Source organism: Mastomys coucha, unplaced genomic scaffold (genome assembly GCF_008632895.1).
Source record: "Mastomys coucha isolate ucsf_1 unplaced genomic scaffold, UCSF_Mcou_1 pScaffold15, whole genome shotgun sequence".
Classification (NCBI taxonomy): Eukaryota; Metazoa; Chordata; class Mammalia; order Rodentia; family Muridae; genus Mastomys; species Mastomys coucha.
Window position 1 is genome coordinate 17,081,499 of NW_022196897.1, and position 16,661 is coordinate 17,098,159.

At 52.7% G+C, this 16,661-nt stretch overlaps 1 protein-coding gene across 5 annotated transcripts in view; it reads right to left on the minus strand.

Moving 5' to 3' along the window:
* Ntng2 (netrin G2) overlaps nucleotides 1–16,136 on the minus strand; it is a 59,381-nt gene extending 43,245 nt beyond the window's left edge. Inside the window, exons 1-3 of one of the 5 annotated variants that reach the window (XM_031369577.1) lie at nucleotides 15,601–16,130; nucleotides 11,387–11,521; nucleotides 10,462–11,152 (exon numbers count right to left, since the gene is read on the minus strand). In XM_031369577.1, coding sequence (XP_031225437.1) covers nucleotides 10,462–10,674 — 213 coding nt within the window. In that variant the 5' untranslated portion in view covers nucleotides 10,675–11,152; nucleotides 11,387–11,521; nucleotides 15,601–16,130. Of the gene's footprint in view, nucleotides 1–10,461; nucleotides 11,522–14,003; nucleotides 14,489–14,540; nucleotides 15,002–15,115 lie in introns of those variants that run through there. The other 4 variants (XM_031369575.1, XM_031369578.1, XM_031369576.1 and 1 more) reach the window with 4 other exon arrangements.
* Between the last annotated feature and the right edge of the window lie 525 nt (nucleotides 16,137–16,661).

Genomic DNA, 16,661 nt, shown 5'->3' on the forward strand with positions numbered 1-16,661 from the left:
TAAGGTTGTAGAGGACAACCTCAGGTATCATTTTCAGACATTGGCCTTGAATTTTCCGGATTGTATAGGAGAGCTGCCAGTGAGCCTCAGGGATCCACCTGTATCTACCTCCCCACAGCCAGGATCACTGGCGTGTGAATTACAAATGCTCACCTTTGTGAGGGAGCTCCAGGATCCACTCAAGTCCTTTGCTGACTGAGCCCACCTCACCAGTTTCTCCATGTCTTTTCTCAGGCAGGGGCACTTCTATCTGAGGGTGCCACCCAGTGGCAGGTATCTGAACAAGCGTCCCTCCCTAAGCACTCCCTGACCCCTCCCTGAGGACCCCTCCCTGAGGATACCTCCCTGGCTCTATCTCAGTTGACCACAGAGTCACAGAATGACATCTTAAGTTAACAGCAAGCCTTGTGACCTCCTCAGGGTGTTCTGAGAAGACAGGACAGAGTGTGGCACATGCAATGGACTCAGGGTTGCAGAGTGAGAGCATCTTTGGTGGGTCCCCTCTCTGAGGACCTGAATAGCCAGAAAAAGTCTTAGGCATGGCAGAGCACCCAAACAGATTGGGACAGTCCCTGTAGAGGGCTGTGGGTTTCCTACTTCTCTTTGGGGAGTTAAGAGATGTGGCAGAGAGCCACAAGGTGGGGGGCACCTGGGCAGCTGCAGGCTCTGTAGGTGAAGCCTCAGGTCAGGGTGAGACTGGGCCAGAGGTGCAGATTTATTCTTCTACACATTCATCAGCTATTGTCAGCCATTCAAATGTCACTCTGCAGATGCAGTTTCAGGCTTTGCCATAAGGACAAAAGGAAGGGATACAACATTCATGGGTCTTAAGTTCAGAGATCTTCTCTGGGAGGGGGGCAGGAAACTAACCAAATAACCAGATAGCCAATCAACCAGCAAACCAATTAGCCAGCCAACCAGCAAACCAATTAGCCAGCTAGTCAACCAACTGGCTAAAAAATAAACCAATTAGCCAAATAATCAATCAACTAACAAAAAAAATTAACCAACTAATCAACTAGCCAACCAGCCAACCAGCAAACCAATTAGTTAATTAATCAGCCAGCCAACTATCTAACCAATAAACCAATTAGTCATCCAACCAACTAAACAGCTGTAAGAGATAATCTTCATCATGGATTTAAGAGGACTTGAAATCCCCTAGGAGATACATTTTTGAGCATGTCTGTTTTCAGGGAGGTTTAACTGAAAGAGGAAACCCCACTTCATCAACTACACCATGAGTGTTGATCCCAGCTGCAGAGTGGATCAGTGAATTGAGCATTAGCGTTCTTCTCTGTGCTCTTGACTATGGGTTGGACTGAGCAGCCATTTCACACTCCTGCCACTATGACTCCCCAACCATGATAACTGTACCCCCAAACTGTGATCCCAAATATGTTTTTTCCTCAGTTATTTTGTCACAGCAATAAAGAAAAGCAGCTAATATACCAGTCAAAGAAAGACCTATGCATGCACTTAGGTTTGGGGCTCTGAGATGGTGGGTCAGAAGGACCGCACAGACGCTCTGGCCACCCCACAGTGGGAGGGCCTGAGGATACCCACACCCACAGCACAGCACAGATCTCGGGGTTTTCCTGGGCAATGGACAGCTTACGACTACTCAGGAAGTTCCAGAGTGCCAAGGGCAGGACAGCTGCCTCCAGACCTCAGGTGGCAGGATGGCTTCCCATCCTGAGGCAGGCAGTGGCATCAGTGGGACCTTCCGTCTCTTCGCCATCCCCATTCTCCTACCTTTCTCCAGGCTGAGAGGATCCCATGCACTTGGGAGCTCAGGTGAGCAGGCAGGCATGATTGCCCAGTGCCAGACAGTCAGACTCAGAACCATTCCCCGCTCCCTGCATCTCCCTGTGCCCTCTATTTTTAGGTCCATTACTGTCCACTGGTGGGTATAGTTTCACCACTCCATCCCCAGAAAGGCAGATCAGGTTCCTCTAAGCAAAGCCACCTCGCTTTCGCTGGAGCTGGTGCGTGGGAGATTGCATGCTTCCAAATAGACGCAGAGCAAGCGAGTTATCAAATAAGTGGATTAGCAGGCTCCATCTCAGCTCAAAGAGCAGTGGGCGGGAAAACACAGCATCACTCCTCCTCAGCCTCCTTCCTCCAGGGCTGATGGGGACTCTGCTCACCACACACACACAGAGATGACAGCTACCTCCGGCTCCCTTTCCTTCTGAGAAAATCATAGACTCCTGTCAGCCGTGGAACCTGGGCAGACACTGAGGTCTATAGCCCAGCATGATAGAAGCTGTGTGAGCTTGGGCAAGTGACTTAACTTCTCTGACTCGGAGACTGCTCATATTTAAAATAGGCTCATATTTAAAATTGCTCACATTTATGATATTTAAAACATCCTACCTGTATAGGTTCAGTTGAATTAGTTTATGTTAACTGCCTAGTTACATTAGCACTAGGTACTCACTAAGTGTGGCTCTAATGAGATGGAGGGTGTGGAATCACAATGGCTAAAGAGCAAGAAGGCACACCCCAACTTCCCTGAGGTTAAAGCCCTGGTAAGCAGGATCCTCTTGAGTTGCATCGCTGGCCACCGGGGTCTATAGGTGACTCTGGGTTGTCCCACATGGGAAGTGCCCACAAAGTGTGCAGCCTTGTGTTTGTATGTGCATACATGAATGTTTGCACACAGGCCCGGGTCCTGTTCCAGAAAACCCTACAGGCTTGATTGGGGCTTTCCAGCTGAGACAGGAATCGGCTTTGCCTTTGGTCCTCCTAGGTCATCTTTGGTGTCTGGGAGGAGGATGCTTCTCATTGTCCACCAGTAAGTAGGATGAAGCGAGTCAGGAGCACTGGGGGACTCAGGGATATTCACTCAGATCCTCTTGTTTATTCTTCCTCTTTTGGAGAAGGTAGAAATGTTGCCCAGCTATTGCAGAGGGCAGAGTTGTCCCAAGGAACTGGCCCAACACAGTATCAGCCACACAACTGTTAGTAAAGGTTCTGGATTGGGGGGCACTTTGCCTTCCTCCAGCACCACTGACTCCCCCTCCCCCTCCCACTGCCTACTGCCTCATAATCCCCTAGAGGGGAGGGCCCTCTGCATGAACCTACAGCCTCCCTGGCAGATGCCTCTCCCAGCCTCCTCTTCACCTTTGCCCGGCAACCGTCAGTGTGCCTGGTGGCAGGGATGTACAGGGTCTTGGTTAATTTCCACTTATTTCCCTGGGCAGTGCTTCCAGTCAAGTGGACAAATGACTTGGCGGCAGGAGGGAGATGGAATGGGGGCTGAGGAGGTCTGAAGCGTCTCCAGAGACATAAGACAAACTACGCTGGATCTTCCTCACAGGAGGGGTGGTTCTAGACAAACACACACCCCTGCCAGGGTGGAGATCTGGTTACCCAAGTGGGAGTTCAATTTCAGCCCCTTCCTAGAGCCAGGTCTTCCCACAGCTGCCTACAGTCACCACAGTCATTCAGACCTGTGAAGAAATGAGAGGAAGGAGGCTTGGGGGAGACAAGAGGGCAAGGCTCCTGGCTTTGGTTGTGCAAGTTTGGGTAAGTGTCTCCACCTCCTTAAATGTCTCTTCCCTCATCTGTGTGACAATTTTATGAAGAGGATGAAAAGGTTACATACATCAAGTGTAGAAGTAAGTACAATATATACGGTGCCAGGCGAGACAGGCCAGCACAGAGGGCGCATTCCCAGAATCCTACTTCAAGGACCATCAAAGGTGCTGATTTCAATGATCATATATGTTCCCACCACTGCCGTATCCTGCCTCAGTCTGACCTTATACTGTCATGGTACTGCTACAGGAAAGCCATTGCTGACAGGGTTAAGAGTGAGATCTCTGACTCCTCGTGTCTTCAAGATACAGTTCTGAGAGGTAGCTCTGGGGACAGAGGTAACAGTTTTCGAGGGCTCACCTAGGCAAGCCAGAGAGTGAGCACATAAACCTGCCAACTATAAGAGCAGCTCCAGCTCTCAGCTGCTGCAGGTGGCCAACAGCTTAGGTCCCATATGTCCTACCGTGTGTCACTGTGTGAGATCAAACCCAGGGTGTGAATAGAGGCCCAGGTTGGAAAGCCTTGTGGCCCAGGGCTTGGACTCCATCAGGAACCTAGCACTTGCTAGGGATGAGGTGCATCTCAGGGACTTGTGAACAGAGCCAGAGGGATGCCAGTGGCCAGCGACTGGCCACTGGTTTTGCCCTGAGTTGGCTTCACTGTGGTGCGCTTGCAGAGTTGGGTTCCATTGGCCTTGGACAATCTCTGATTGTTCTTAAGTTTGGAGGGAACACATATTGACTTAGTATTTACTACATAGCAGCACCAGGGTGGGAACTGTCCTGGATGACTGGAGAAGGAAAGGAACAGAGGGGGATCTGGAGAGCTGATGGGGCTGGGAGTGGAATGCAGCCACCCCACCTACTCACTGACCCTCCACAGAGAGTCAACCAACATCTGGCCTAAAAGACGCACTAGGAGAAACTGGCTGGAGAGTGCAGTGGTAAGCAGCGTGGCTCACCGAGGCGAGGCGCAGCAGCAGGAGCCTGCTCTTCCCCACTACCCACTTCCTCCTGCTGTCTGCTTTGGAATCTTCCAGGATTTCCATCTCTGACTGCTGCCCCATAACTCTGCTGTGCACTTTGACTGAGGTGCCATCTTTTGCCTGCTGTCTCCGTGTTTGTCCCATTGGCTCTTCTAGCTAATTCTAGGATGGAAAATCTTTCTCTCCTTTGAAACATGGAGGCTTGAAAGTGCCACCCCCATTTCCAGATGAGACAGCAAGAGCTTGGAGTCACGGGTCTCATCCAAAGTTCTACAGCCCAGAAAGGGTCAGCCTCAAAGCCAGCATAGGGAGCCCACATGGCTGTCGGTCCACCAAATGTCTGCCTCACCTAAAGGCAGAATACTCAAAAGCTAGGGTAGCTGCTGTGGACAGGGCTGAGTTTGTAGAGTGCCCACAGAGCATAAAGCTGTGAGCTTAATCCCCAGCATGTTAAACTAGATGTGGTGGCTCATGTCTATACTCGAGAGGCGGAAGCAGGGGGGTCACTTGTTTAAGCTCAGCCTCAGCTACATAGCAACTGCAAGGACAAGTTTGGCTCTATGGGACCCTGTCTCAAAAAAAAAAAAAAAAAAAAAAAAAAAAAAAAAAAAAAAAAAAAAAGAAAGCAAATAAAAATAAAAGCTGGGATGTGGACAGAAAGGAAGCTGAGCTCAGAAAGTAGGTGTCTCTTCTGGGTCCTTTTGTGTTCTTGGGATGTCTGAACCCAATGCTTCCCCCAGAAATGTCAGAAGCACCAATGACCTCCACAGGCCTGGCATTCAGTGGCAGCACAGCTCCATCCTTTCCTGTCTGTCTGCAGCAGGAGACTTCTCCGTGCAACGAGATGCCCGCCCAGGATCTCTTCTTGTCCTAGAAGGCTAAAGGCTGGTGCCAGCAACTCCAAGACAATGCAACTGAATTAAGCAGAGTTGGGCAACCCCACAACAATGAAGGGAAAAATGAGTGCTTCCAGTTGCCCTGGGTCTTCCTCAAGGCTCAGCACTCATCCCTCCTCTTCCTGGAAGCCTTCCTGGACCAGAGATCCCTCTGCCCACCCATCCACTTGCCCAGCAAACCATTCTCAGACATGAAAACAAGAAGAAAGAACTCTGTTGTTTGTTGTTGTTGTTGTTGTTTTGGTTTTTTTGAGACAAGATCTCTCTGTATAGCCCTGGCTGTCCTGGAACTCACTCATAGAGATCTGGCTGCCTCTGCCTCACGAGTGCTGAAATTAAATGTGTATGCCACCACTGCCTGGTGGGAGGTACTCTTGTTAGAGCCCTATGAAGCAAGTACCTGTGTCAGGCACTGAGCTGGTGACAGTGTCCTGGGTGTGGTCTCCTACTAGCCCCACCCAATGTTGAATTTACATGGCATGGGACTGCAAACTCTCATATCTCTGGTGGCTTCTTAGACAGATTGGATGTTGACACATTTCAACATGGAAAACTCAAGATGATGGAGATGAGCTACAGGCTAATGGTCAGATCAGTTCTGACTAAGCATCTGCAGGTTTTGAGCCTTGCTTCCTTATTCAGGAAGGTGATGACGTGGGCAAGGCAGGCTCTTAGATGGAGAAACTGAGGTGTAGACAGTGGTTCTTTGTTATTTTTGTTTGTTTTTTTGTTTTTGAACTTACTGAAATCTATGTGCCTTCTGCCTTCTTGGTGCTGGGTGCTGGGATTAAAAGAATTTGCCCCAAGTCCAGCTTTTTTTTTTTTTTTTAGTTAAAAATTTTGCTGGGCAGTAATGATGTATGACTTTAATGCCAACACTCTGGAGGCAGAGGCCAGTGGTGCTCTGGGTTTGAGGCCAGCCTGGTCCACAGAACAAGTTCTAGGACAGCCAAGGGAACACAGAGAAACTCTGTCTTGAAAAACCAAAGAAGAAGAAGAAGAAGATGATGAAGAAGGAGGAGGAGGAGGGGGGGAAAGGAGGAGGAGAAGAAGAAGAAGAAGAAAGTATTTTATAAGTATGGGTATTGGGCTGGAGAGGTGGCTCAGTGGTTAAGAGCACTGACTGCTCTTCTGGAGGTCCTGAGTTCAAATCCCAGCAACCACATGGTGGCTCACAACCATCCATAATGAGATCTGACACTCTCTTCTGGAGTGTCTGAAGACAGCTACAGTGTACTCACATATAATAAATAAATAAATGAATAAAAAAAAATAAGTATGGGTATTTTATATTTTATCTGCATGTATGTATGTGTGCAGTGCCCATTGAGGCCAGAAGAGGGCGTTAGATCCCCTGGAACTGGAGTTACAGATGAATGTCAACCATGATGCAGGTGCTAAGAATCACTCCTGGGTCCTCTGCAAGCACAGTCAGTACTCTTAACTGCTGAGCCATCTCTCCAGCCCTACTTCTGTCTTTTGAGACTGGGTCTTATTCGGCTGAGGCTGGCCTTGAACTTCTTACTCTCCTGCCACAACACCTGCCAGTGACTGAACCTTGAGCTTTGTGGATGCTGTGCACTCCAGTGGCTGAGTCACATCTACTACCCAGTATGGAGAATTTGAATGGCTTATTCCAGATCATGGAGCCCAAAGTAGTGATGCTAAGATGTGATTCCAGATCTCTAACTGTCAGTCACCAAAATAGGTCTCTGCCCTAGAAGCAGTCAGTGTCTCACTCGCACAGACCCTAGTCTTGGTACACTCCACCCTGCTGTTCAAGGTTTCAGCCCCAATGACCTTTGCCTAACCCAATCCTTTTCTCTTCTGGTACCCCCAGGTCTCTCTCTCTCTCCTCTGTTCCCTGAGAAGTGATCACCACTCCTAAGTTGCAGAGATCCCAAGGAAACTGCAGACCCCCTGAGCCCTCAGAATAAGTTTTCCCATCATAGGCCAGACCCTGCCTGTGTCTGCATGCCCTACAGTCTAGCTTAGCCAGTCTGGGGCAGGGCCTGGGAGTCTGTCTTTCAGGCAGGTGAGGCTGGAGTCCAGGGACCAAACTCTGGCAATGAGACTGCAAAATATCTGGGCACACTCAGCCCCTCTTCGTTCACCACTGTTGTCCTAAGTCTCAGGTTCTGTCCCCTGGCTTAGAGAAAGGAATGGAGGCTGCAGACAGGAGGTGCTAAGACACTGCCCATCCAGGCTCCAGTTCATTTGCCTCATGCCAGAGGGGTCCTAGGAGCCAGAGCAGCCACCCTGTGAAAAGTTAAAAGGGCCTTTCTGCTGGTTTCCTCCTCCTCCTTTTATTCCTCCTTCTCCTTCCTCCCCTCCTGGGGCTCCCTCTGTGACCCACAGCTCTCATTGAAATTTCGCCCTTGCCCAAGAACCCTCTACCGAAGCTCATCCCTATTCATTTTCCTTGTGCGTTTAGAGCCAATAGGTTTTTATTTATTCATTTATCTTGTCTTTTATCCCCCTCCCCTTCCTCACCAGGCTGGAATTTACAATTCAGTTCTCTAGTGGCCTTGCTGAAGGACAGGGACCTGGGAGAGTAGGGGCCGCACCCTGGGACTGAAAAGGGCAACTGCCCTTTTGTCCCACCTTGTACAGTAGGGGTAATCCAGGGTTCATGCTCTGTTTGTCTGCATGCTGGGACAGGCAGGCCCATACACATTAGCAGGAGGATTGGCAGAGAGCTGGGATGAGCTGGCCCTAGCTTAGAACACTAAGAGGGCTCTGGGTGGTCTGGCTGCCATCAGGGTGCCCTCTGCTGGCTAGTTAGGCACACCTTCTCTGGCTTAGGGTGTTCGTCTACCACCTGCTGGCTGTAGACTGGGATGTGGTCAAGGCTGGAGTGAAGCAATATACTCCAGGGAAGCAGAGAAACCCAGGCAGCCTCCGAGGGAGTGATAACAATGGTGACGTAAGATAATTACGGCCACTGCACATTAAAGTACTCCCCCGTGCTTGCTAGTGCCTGGCCCAGCTGTCTCCCTGCCAGCACAGTGATACACCTACATTAGCGTGTTTTACTGAAACAGGAAGAAAACGGAGGCTCAGAGAGGGAAGCCACAAACCCTGGTGGGGTAAGCATGCGCTCTGGCCACAGATGAGTTTCTGGCTTGCCTGCTAAGCTCCTTGACCTTGGCATGACTTAGACAATCTTTCTAATCTTTAAAAAGGGATTAGACTGGGGTGTACCTTCTGAGGGCTGCCCTCCACCTGCCTCTGTGGCACTTCATTCTCCCTAGTCTCACACTTGTAATCAAAGGCAACGCTGTACCTGCCTGTCATGGAACGTTTGCAGCCATCAAGCAAGTGGTAAAATGCTCAGAGGTTCCTCCTGGACTTCCCACCTATCCAGACTCCAGAGCTCAGTATCATCAAGGTCACAAACCAGGAGAGGGCCCCATATTTGCTTCTGGTGGTCATCTGTAGCTCCTATAAACTTGAATAAAAGCTGTTTCCATGAACTGTCCCCAACCCTGGCAATGCTTAATATTTAAAAGACAAAAATCATGTTGAGACTCTGCCTGGGAAATGTGTGGTTGAAGCAATTCCCACACGAGCTGAGATATGGACGCAGAATGGGATTCTCTATAGCCTCGGCCCTAACTTTCAGGGCCTTTGCCTGTCTTGAGGCAGCGAGGTCTTTCAATGCTCAACAATGTCCATACATAATCCAATCTTGGCTCCTAGCCCTGGGCTGTCTTCTCTCTTTCTCCTTCCCTCACTCCCTTCCCTTCTCTAAGCTGGCCCAGGCCCAGCCACCACCCACAGTGACAGCCTCATCACCATTGACAAGCCCAAGTAGGGAATCTACCTTCTTGAGCTAGCTGCTCTGCACTGTGACTGAAGCCACCCAAGGGACTGAGACATTTTCAGGAGTCTGGGATGGGGACACCAGATTGACTGTGCAATCAACCTAGCTTTCCCCAAGGACACTCAGAGGCATCGGCCACCTGCAGGGTGACATCAGACCCCTCTTATATGCTCCTCGGGCTCAGCCCCCACCAGGGACAGGCTGCTATGTCCGGCAGGCCAAGCCTAAGTCAGCAGCTTCATCACTTTCTGCTGTGTGACCTTGGCCAAGGGCCTTCCCCACAGCCTCCCACCCTCACCTCAGTTTCCCTGTCCATATGACTAGAAGGAGCAGATGTCTGGGACACCTTCTCTGTGTCCCAGTCCGATTTTGAACAACATGCATCCACAGAGCCGTCAACCCCTTAATGTACTGTGTTACTGCACCCATCCTACAGCTGACAGAGCAGAACCCGAAGAGGGTGACACTGGTCTGAGACCTGTCTCAACATCTCACTCCATTTCAACATTCTGACGTTGTTTAAGGTAGAATCAGCCTGGTGGAGCCCAGGGGAAAGCTAACAGAATAGCACTGCTTGGGCTTTCGATCCCACAGCCTGAGCTCTTGTCAAACGCTGCTATTCCCATTGCCCTCATTAACATTGCCTAAGCTCCGAGGCCCCTTCTTGGAGCTCACATGACAAGGCCTGAGCACCGACCTCTTCACTAGGGGGTAGCACCAGCTAAGATGCTGCACTGCCTGCCTAGCCTGATCTCCCTACCCCTGCTTCCTCCTTCAAAATGCCAGGTCGGTGCCTGGCATGAGCTGGGATCATGATGCACTAGACTGGACTGGGCAGGTTGGGAGAGTGCACTGGGGCAGGGAATGGGGGGATCCCATGCAGGTTGGAGGCTAACCTTGCAGATAGTATCCAGATCTCTGGTCTGAATGCTGACTTCCTGCAAAGATGGAGGGGCTGGCTTTGAGTCAGGGAACTACAACTGCTGTGCAATCCCTGGCAGGAAACCGTGCCAGGGTCAGCTGGCCAAGACTGCTTCCACTCACAGAATGTCACTCAACCCCCAGGGTCCTTGGGGCAGCTTGGCTTTCCATGGTGGGACTTGGAGTCGGGCTTGTATCAGGCAGGGCCTTCTGGTTCTGCTCAGGCCTGTCTCTGCACATCATGCCCACCCCTCAATTCAGTGATAGAGAAACGAGGGCTGACTTACATGGGAACAGAACCTTTCAGGGGGATCTCCGCACGTGATGCCTGAGGGCTCCACTTTGACCTTGACATAATCCTTCAGGCGCATCACCTTGGGCTGGCAGGCGTAGAACTCCCAAGTGGGGCCCTCATCTGTGGTCACCCAGGATTTGCAGATGTCATAGTCTCCAGAGACCAGCGGGAGGCAGTGCAGGAAGAAGGCCAGCAGGCGCAGCATGGCTGCGCAGTCCAAATGAGTGGGGCCCAGAGGGGCACTGGAGAGGTGGTGGTGGGGTCAGGGGGCACTTGGGACCTCAGCATGGAAATGCCACATCTGCCAGACGATGGTGGCTGGGACGGCACCACTGACTTGAACACTGCAGGTCTGCCAATCGTGGTGGGCGTTTGTGTTTTCCAAATGGCTGATACAGAAAGTCCAGAGCCAGCGTTTCTCAAGCTGCTGATAGGCAGATCAAAAAGTAGCCTGCAACTTGGTGTCCTCCTAACCTTGGTGTTACACCTCCCCCAGAGGTGAAGCTGATCAAATCGGGCAGACTCTCAAATTGTGACAGTGGATGGAAATGGGATAAGGAGGAAATCCGCAGGGATCCGGCATGGGGCTGGATCAGATTGCTTTTAATTTTTGTCCTTCCAATCAATCCAGGTCTTTAAAGGGCCCTTAATGTGTGACGTGCTGCACACAACTGCATACCAGCCTGTACGGTGAAGATAACACAGAATCAGGAGGTGTGCGTGTTAGCTGGAAACCAGTCCCCTCTTTGGGACTGGACTTGGCTTCTCAGACCAATAAAAAGATATCTTTTCAATATGGGCTGAAAGTGACAATGGCCATGTGATTGGACCATAAAAAAAGCCACTGAGGTGTTAACTGGAGAGGCCATTTGCCCCTGCTCTGGTGGGGGGGCAGGCACGAATGGGGGACAGCTGACCTTGGCTAGTAGCCATCGGCCACTTATTGTGAAATCCCAGAGACTTCAGTTCTCACTTCATCCAGGTACCTGGGCTCTGGCTTGACTTTCATTGTGAAGAGAAAGGAGAGAGAATGTGTTCATTAGCAGCAGCACCTGCAACAAATTAAAGGGGGACAGTTAAAAACATAGAAGAACAAAAGCTGTCTGGCAAAATGTGTACAAAAACTAGGTTGCATTAGTGCAATCTCCAGAGAAAGATGGGCTGTTTTGTTCTTATGAATATCTGAGTTACATGTTTAGAGATGGGCACGCTATTAAGAAGGTGGTGCATCTGCAGGGTGTTTGTTCAGTAGAAGTCACCTTCCTCGTGGACCAGGAATTTCCTAAAGCAACCCGAAGAGCCAAGGTTTAACAGTTGCTTTAGCACACTGGGCCAGACCAGTCGAAATGTCCAAGTTGTTAAAGGAGGCCCTGAACATCCAACTCAGCATGCTGTGCTTCAGCCCAATAGGGAGGTCTCTGTGTGGCTCACCCACAGTCCTCCCTGTCACCAGCACCATGAGAAACCATGAATTAAATGAGTTAACAGTAAGAGACTGGGATGCCGCAAGCTTCCACGGGAATAGAGTGTTTTGTTGTGTTAGACTCTCTGACCAAGGCCAACAGTTTGCAATCATTTTAGGAGAGTAGCATCTATTTTAAGCCAGCAGTAATCATTTAAAAGCGAAAATAGATATAGCTAATAGGAGTACTGCGTCTAGAAACACATGATTCTCAGACTCTAGTGTATTCCCAGGCTTATGCTACGTGGGAGAATCAGAGTCCGGGGCAGCATGAGATCCCCACCATAACCCCTGTCCAACAGGGGCAAAGGTTATTGCACTGGATGTAGAAAATAAGAAAGAAAGAAAGTAAGTAAATAAATAAAGTCTCTGTTATTAATTATTCTGGTTATAATGCTCACAGTTGCTGCACTTAAATTCCCAAACCTCACATATGGTGGCCTGACTCTCACCTGAAGGAAGCCCCTGTCAGCCATTGTATACTAAAAGTCCCAGAGGAGTTGATTGTGTTTACATGAAACACTGCTACCCAGACACAGCACATTCCTGCCTTCAAAATGACAAGCAGGAGGATGGGACATTTTGGTCCAGCCTGGCTGCCTTGCTCAGGGGTAAGCCCCCAGCCAGTGTTCTGCTGCAGGCTGCAGTGGGCCTCATCCATCTAGGTTAAGACCGCCCCTGCCCCCTCTTGGGATGAAGGACTTCTAATATAGATGGATGAGAACCCAGCCAGACCACACTTCACACCTCTCCTCTGACCGCTTAAACAGAAACCTGCTGTAGACCCCGCCCGGGGCTTGCTTCTTGCTAGAAAACTCTCTGGAAGAACGTGATCAAGCGTCTATTTTGTTTTTTTTTTCCAAACCGGAGAAAATGTAGTAAAAATAAAGTAGCTCGCCCGGCAATGGTTTGGACGTTTCCAGCCAAGCTCTGAGCTGCCCAGAAAACAGCATGCCCCTAATTAATTCTTCCAGCAGCCGGCTCCCGACTGTTCACTAACAGGTAGGGCGCTCCTGACGGCTGGGGACGACCAGAGCGCCAGGCTGCGGCTCTCAAGGCGGGCCCAGCTGCCGGCTTCGTCTGCAGGGCCAGTGGCTGCTCCTGGCTGGGACAGCGCTGAATTTCGGCCCGGGTGGGGAGGCGTCGAGGCCCCGAGCCTCCGAGGTTCCGAGGCCCCGAGGCCGGAGCCCCAGCGAGCAGCAAGCGGCGCAACTTGCAAATATATTAATTGCTTTGCAATTTTGTTGGCTTAAGCACCACACATTCCCTAGAAAAAGGGGGTGAGTGGGGGGAAGGACAACAAAATCTGCCAGGGGAAAATGTGTTTACAAGCCGTCAATCAGTTGGGCGTTGCTGGCATCGAGGGGGCACTGTGAGCTCAGCACTCGAAAATTACAGTAGATTTTTGCCAAAAAGAAAATAAAGGGCGGGGGACTCAGGCAAGAGTCCGCGGAAAAAACGACGTGGATAGCAAGGAGCGAGGAACCGGCAGGGGAGAAATTCTGAGTAAGAGGTTGCATCCTCGCGGATCGTTTTCTCCTTGGAAAATAAATCTTCACCTGATATTATTAAGAAACTGCAGCTCTCTGAAACAAATGGAATCAATGCGCTTTATTTTCTTTTAAGAGTCCTCAGGAACCGAGGCAGGGGGGTCTGATAGCCTGGGTATTAAAACCCGAAAATTAGATTTTATCAGGATTTCTGAACTCAGATTTCTCTGTCTTATTGAATTAGCGCCTTTCCGAGCTGGCCGGGCTGCCAACAGGCTCTAGCCGGAGTCTCGGGCTGTGCGCTCTCTTTGTGGGAAACTTGCCTCTGCGGGGCGCAGGGTCCCTGGGGATCGGGCGGGGTGGGGGGAGGGGATAGGGTCGGAGGGAGGGGACCAAGGATGGCAGTTCACCAGGGCTTAATTCTTCTACCCAGGCTGGACAAAGGGTAGAAGGGTGTGTGAAACTTGTTTTGGAGGCTGTAGGAAGGATCGAGAAGGAAAGGGGAACCCCACGGCCGGCGGTTACTTCTCCTCCCCACCCCCCGCCGCGCCCCCATTCCTCCCTGGATTGCCCCACGCTCACCGCTGCCTTGGTGGAGTTCGAGTTCGGGCGTCCCGGTGTCCCCAGTTCTGGGAAGGGAGATTTCTCCAGACTCTGGTTTCTCCCTGTCACCCTCACAGCGGCTGGGGAGGGCCCAAAAAGTTGGGCTCTTGGGGGCGGGGCAGAGCACCCAGCTCTGAGGACGTGTAGCTGAGGCCGCCGCGTGTAGGTCCCAGAGGACGGGCGGGGCTAGCCTCAGACCAGCAGACACCCAGAAGTCTGTCTGAGTCCGCGCTGAGCTCGGGGCGCGTAGACAGTGGCGTGCACCACACAGAGAGCACAAGCCGCCGCTGCGTTTTGCTTTTCCGAAGTTCGGTGCAAACCACCCGCGCAATTAATAATCATGCCTTTAATAAAGGCCAGGCCAGCATCCAGGCTGCCCCCTCATTTGACATAGCCTCCCTTAATTAAAAGACACCGAGCAAAGCTCCTGGGAATTATTTGCATTTTTTTTTTCCGGCGCCGCTGCACCGCGGAGACCCCGTCGCCGCCATCCCCCAGCCCAGACCCGCAACTTACTCGGAAGCGGGCGGACCAGAGATCCGGAGGTCCACTTCCCGCCTTCCCGCTGAATCTGCTCTCCCTGGAGTGCGGCTCTGCACGGTGGTGGAGCCCCCTCTCCACCTACCGACCCCCTCCATAGCACCGAAGGAAGTTTCTAGCCCGACTGGCCAAGAGTTCTCCTTGCGCCTTTAGAGCCCGGAGGCGACTAAATTAGGGAGTGGGGCGCCGGCGGAGAAGGCTCAATTTACTTTTCACAGACACGAGTAAGCGGCGTTGTTGAAACGGCCCGTGCCCTCCCCACACAGGCGCACAGGATAGAAAAAGAGAATCTGGGTGGCGGGGAGCCCAGAGAGAAGACTAGCTACTCTACTTCTTAAAGATGCTGCACCCGGCGCGCACACACGCCCCTCTTCCGTGGCTCCAACCCTCCATAACTTTGCGTCCGAGCCTCGACTGGGAGGCTCCGAGTGACTCCCCGAACCGGGGAGAACTGGCACTGCCAGCGAAGCCTTTTCAAAATGAAAGCACCCAGGCGAAACTGCGGCGCCTCCGTCCCCGCCCGCCGCCCCGGCGCTCCCCGCTCGCCTTACCCGGGCTCGGAGCAGCTTCCCGGAGCGAGCCCCGAGAGGCCGGAGACCGCCACCCTCTGGCGGGTGTTGGGTGGGCGCAGGGGCCGCAGGGTTGAGAGCCGGGGATTCCTGCCCCGCGCCGCCGCTGCGGTGGCCGCCGTCAGATCTGGGCTAGGGATCCCTCGGAACGCCGGGGGGCCCGCCCGCAGCCGTCCCGAAGACAGGGGCCAGGGAAGGGGGCCAACCGCGCCGCTTGCATCGCCCTCCTGGGCCGATCGGGAGGTCGTTGCTAACAAGTGCAAACTTTTGGGGCCCCCTGGGCAGTCAGGGGAGAACCTGCACGCGCGCCCCACTCAGCCCCCTGCCTGGGTGGGCTTCGCCGCTGCTGGTCCAGGCGCCTGAACATCCCCCTGGCGCGGCGCCGGCCAGATGGCGGGGCGCCTCACCGCCCCCCTGCACTCCGCTCCAAGTTAATGCCGAGGCTAAATCCTCTTGCCATCACTCACGGTCACCATCGGGGCTTTTATCTCCCGGTCTGATCCGGGCTGCGTAACTTCCTCTGTGTGGCTTTAACACACCATCCCACCACGGAGCAACGGTCTTCTTAAAGGTGCAGGAAGGAAATACTGCGAGGCTCCGGGGACGAGCTCGGCCCGGGAGGGGCGCGGCGAACAGGGCTGTCCCGGCGGGCCCGCGGCCAGGGTGGCCCCAGCAGGCAGCCGCCGGAGTGAGCCTGCTGTTGGGGGTCGCTGCCTACACATCGCCTGACGGCCCGAGGACCAACCGGTCCCTGAGCTCGGGGTGCATCCTCAGCGGACTCGGGTCAGGCACAGCGGAGCTGCATCTCCCTTCTTCCCAACTGTGGGTCCTGACTCGGTGCCAGCGCCCAGGGGTGTGGGGGCTGCCCCATCGGCACCAGGGAGGGGGCCAAGTGAGTCAGCCCCCACCCCCCACAGCCAGGGCTCTAGGCTGCTGGCTCCTCGGTTTCTGTCTCTTTCTCTCTGTGTGAAACGCTGCCACCCAGAAGGCCCTGAGCAATGGGTAAAGGGGTGGGTGGGTGGATTTGGGGAGCTGGGGAGGGGGAGAGCTCTGAGCGCACAACCAAAGCCTGAATACCAGCTGACACATCGCCGCCTCCAGCCTGATGGGCCCTGCTTTTGACTGAGAAGCCAAGCCAGCTCTGCAGGGAGCGCAGAGTAAGGGTGCAGGAGGGCCTTTGCTAAGGAGCTCTCTGCCTCCCTAGGGCAGGCCTGGGAGGACCACGTGGGAGGACTCCAGCAGAGGCCGGGCAGAGGCCACTGAGTTGACTGCGCTAGGGCAGCCCTGTGCTCTCTTCAGCCCCCTGGAGGCTTCCTGCTAGGCTATGTCCAGGACTGTAAGAGTGCTTCCTGGTGTTCCCAGGGGCGCTCCGTGGGTCTTTTTGGGGTGCTCCTGGTCCCTTTTGGGTGGATTCTTGCTGCAGTATTTACGGAGATGTCATTTGGATGCATCAAGAACAAAGGACCTGGAGGGGGTGGAGTGGAGAGAGAGAGAGAGAGAGAGAGAGAGAGAGAGAGAGAGAGAGAGA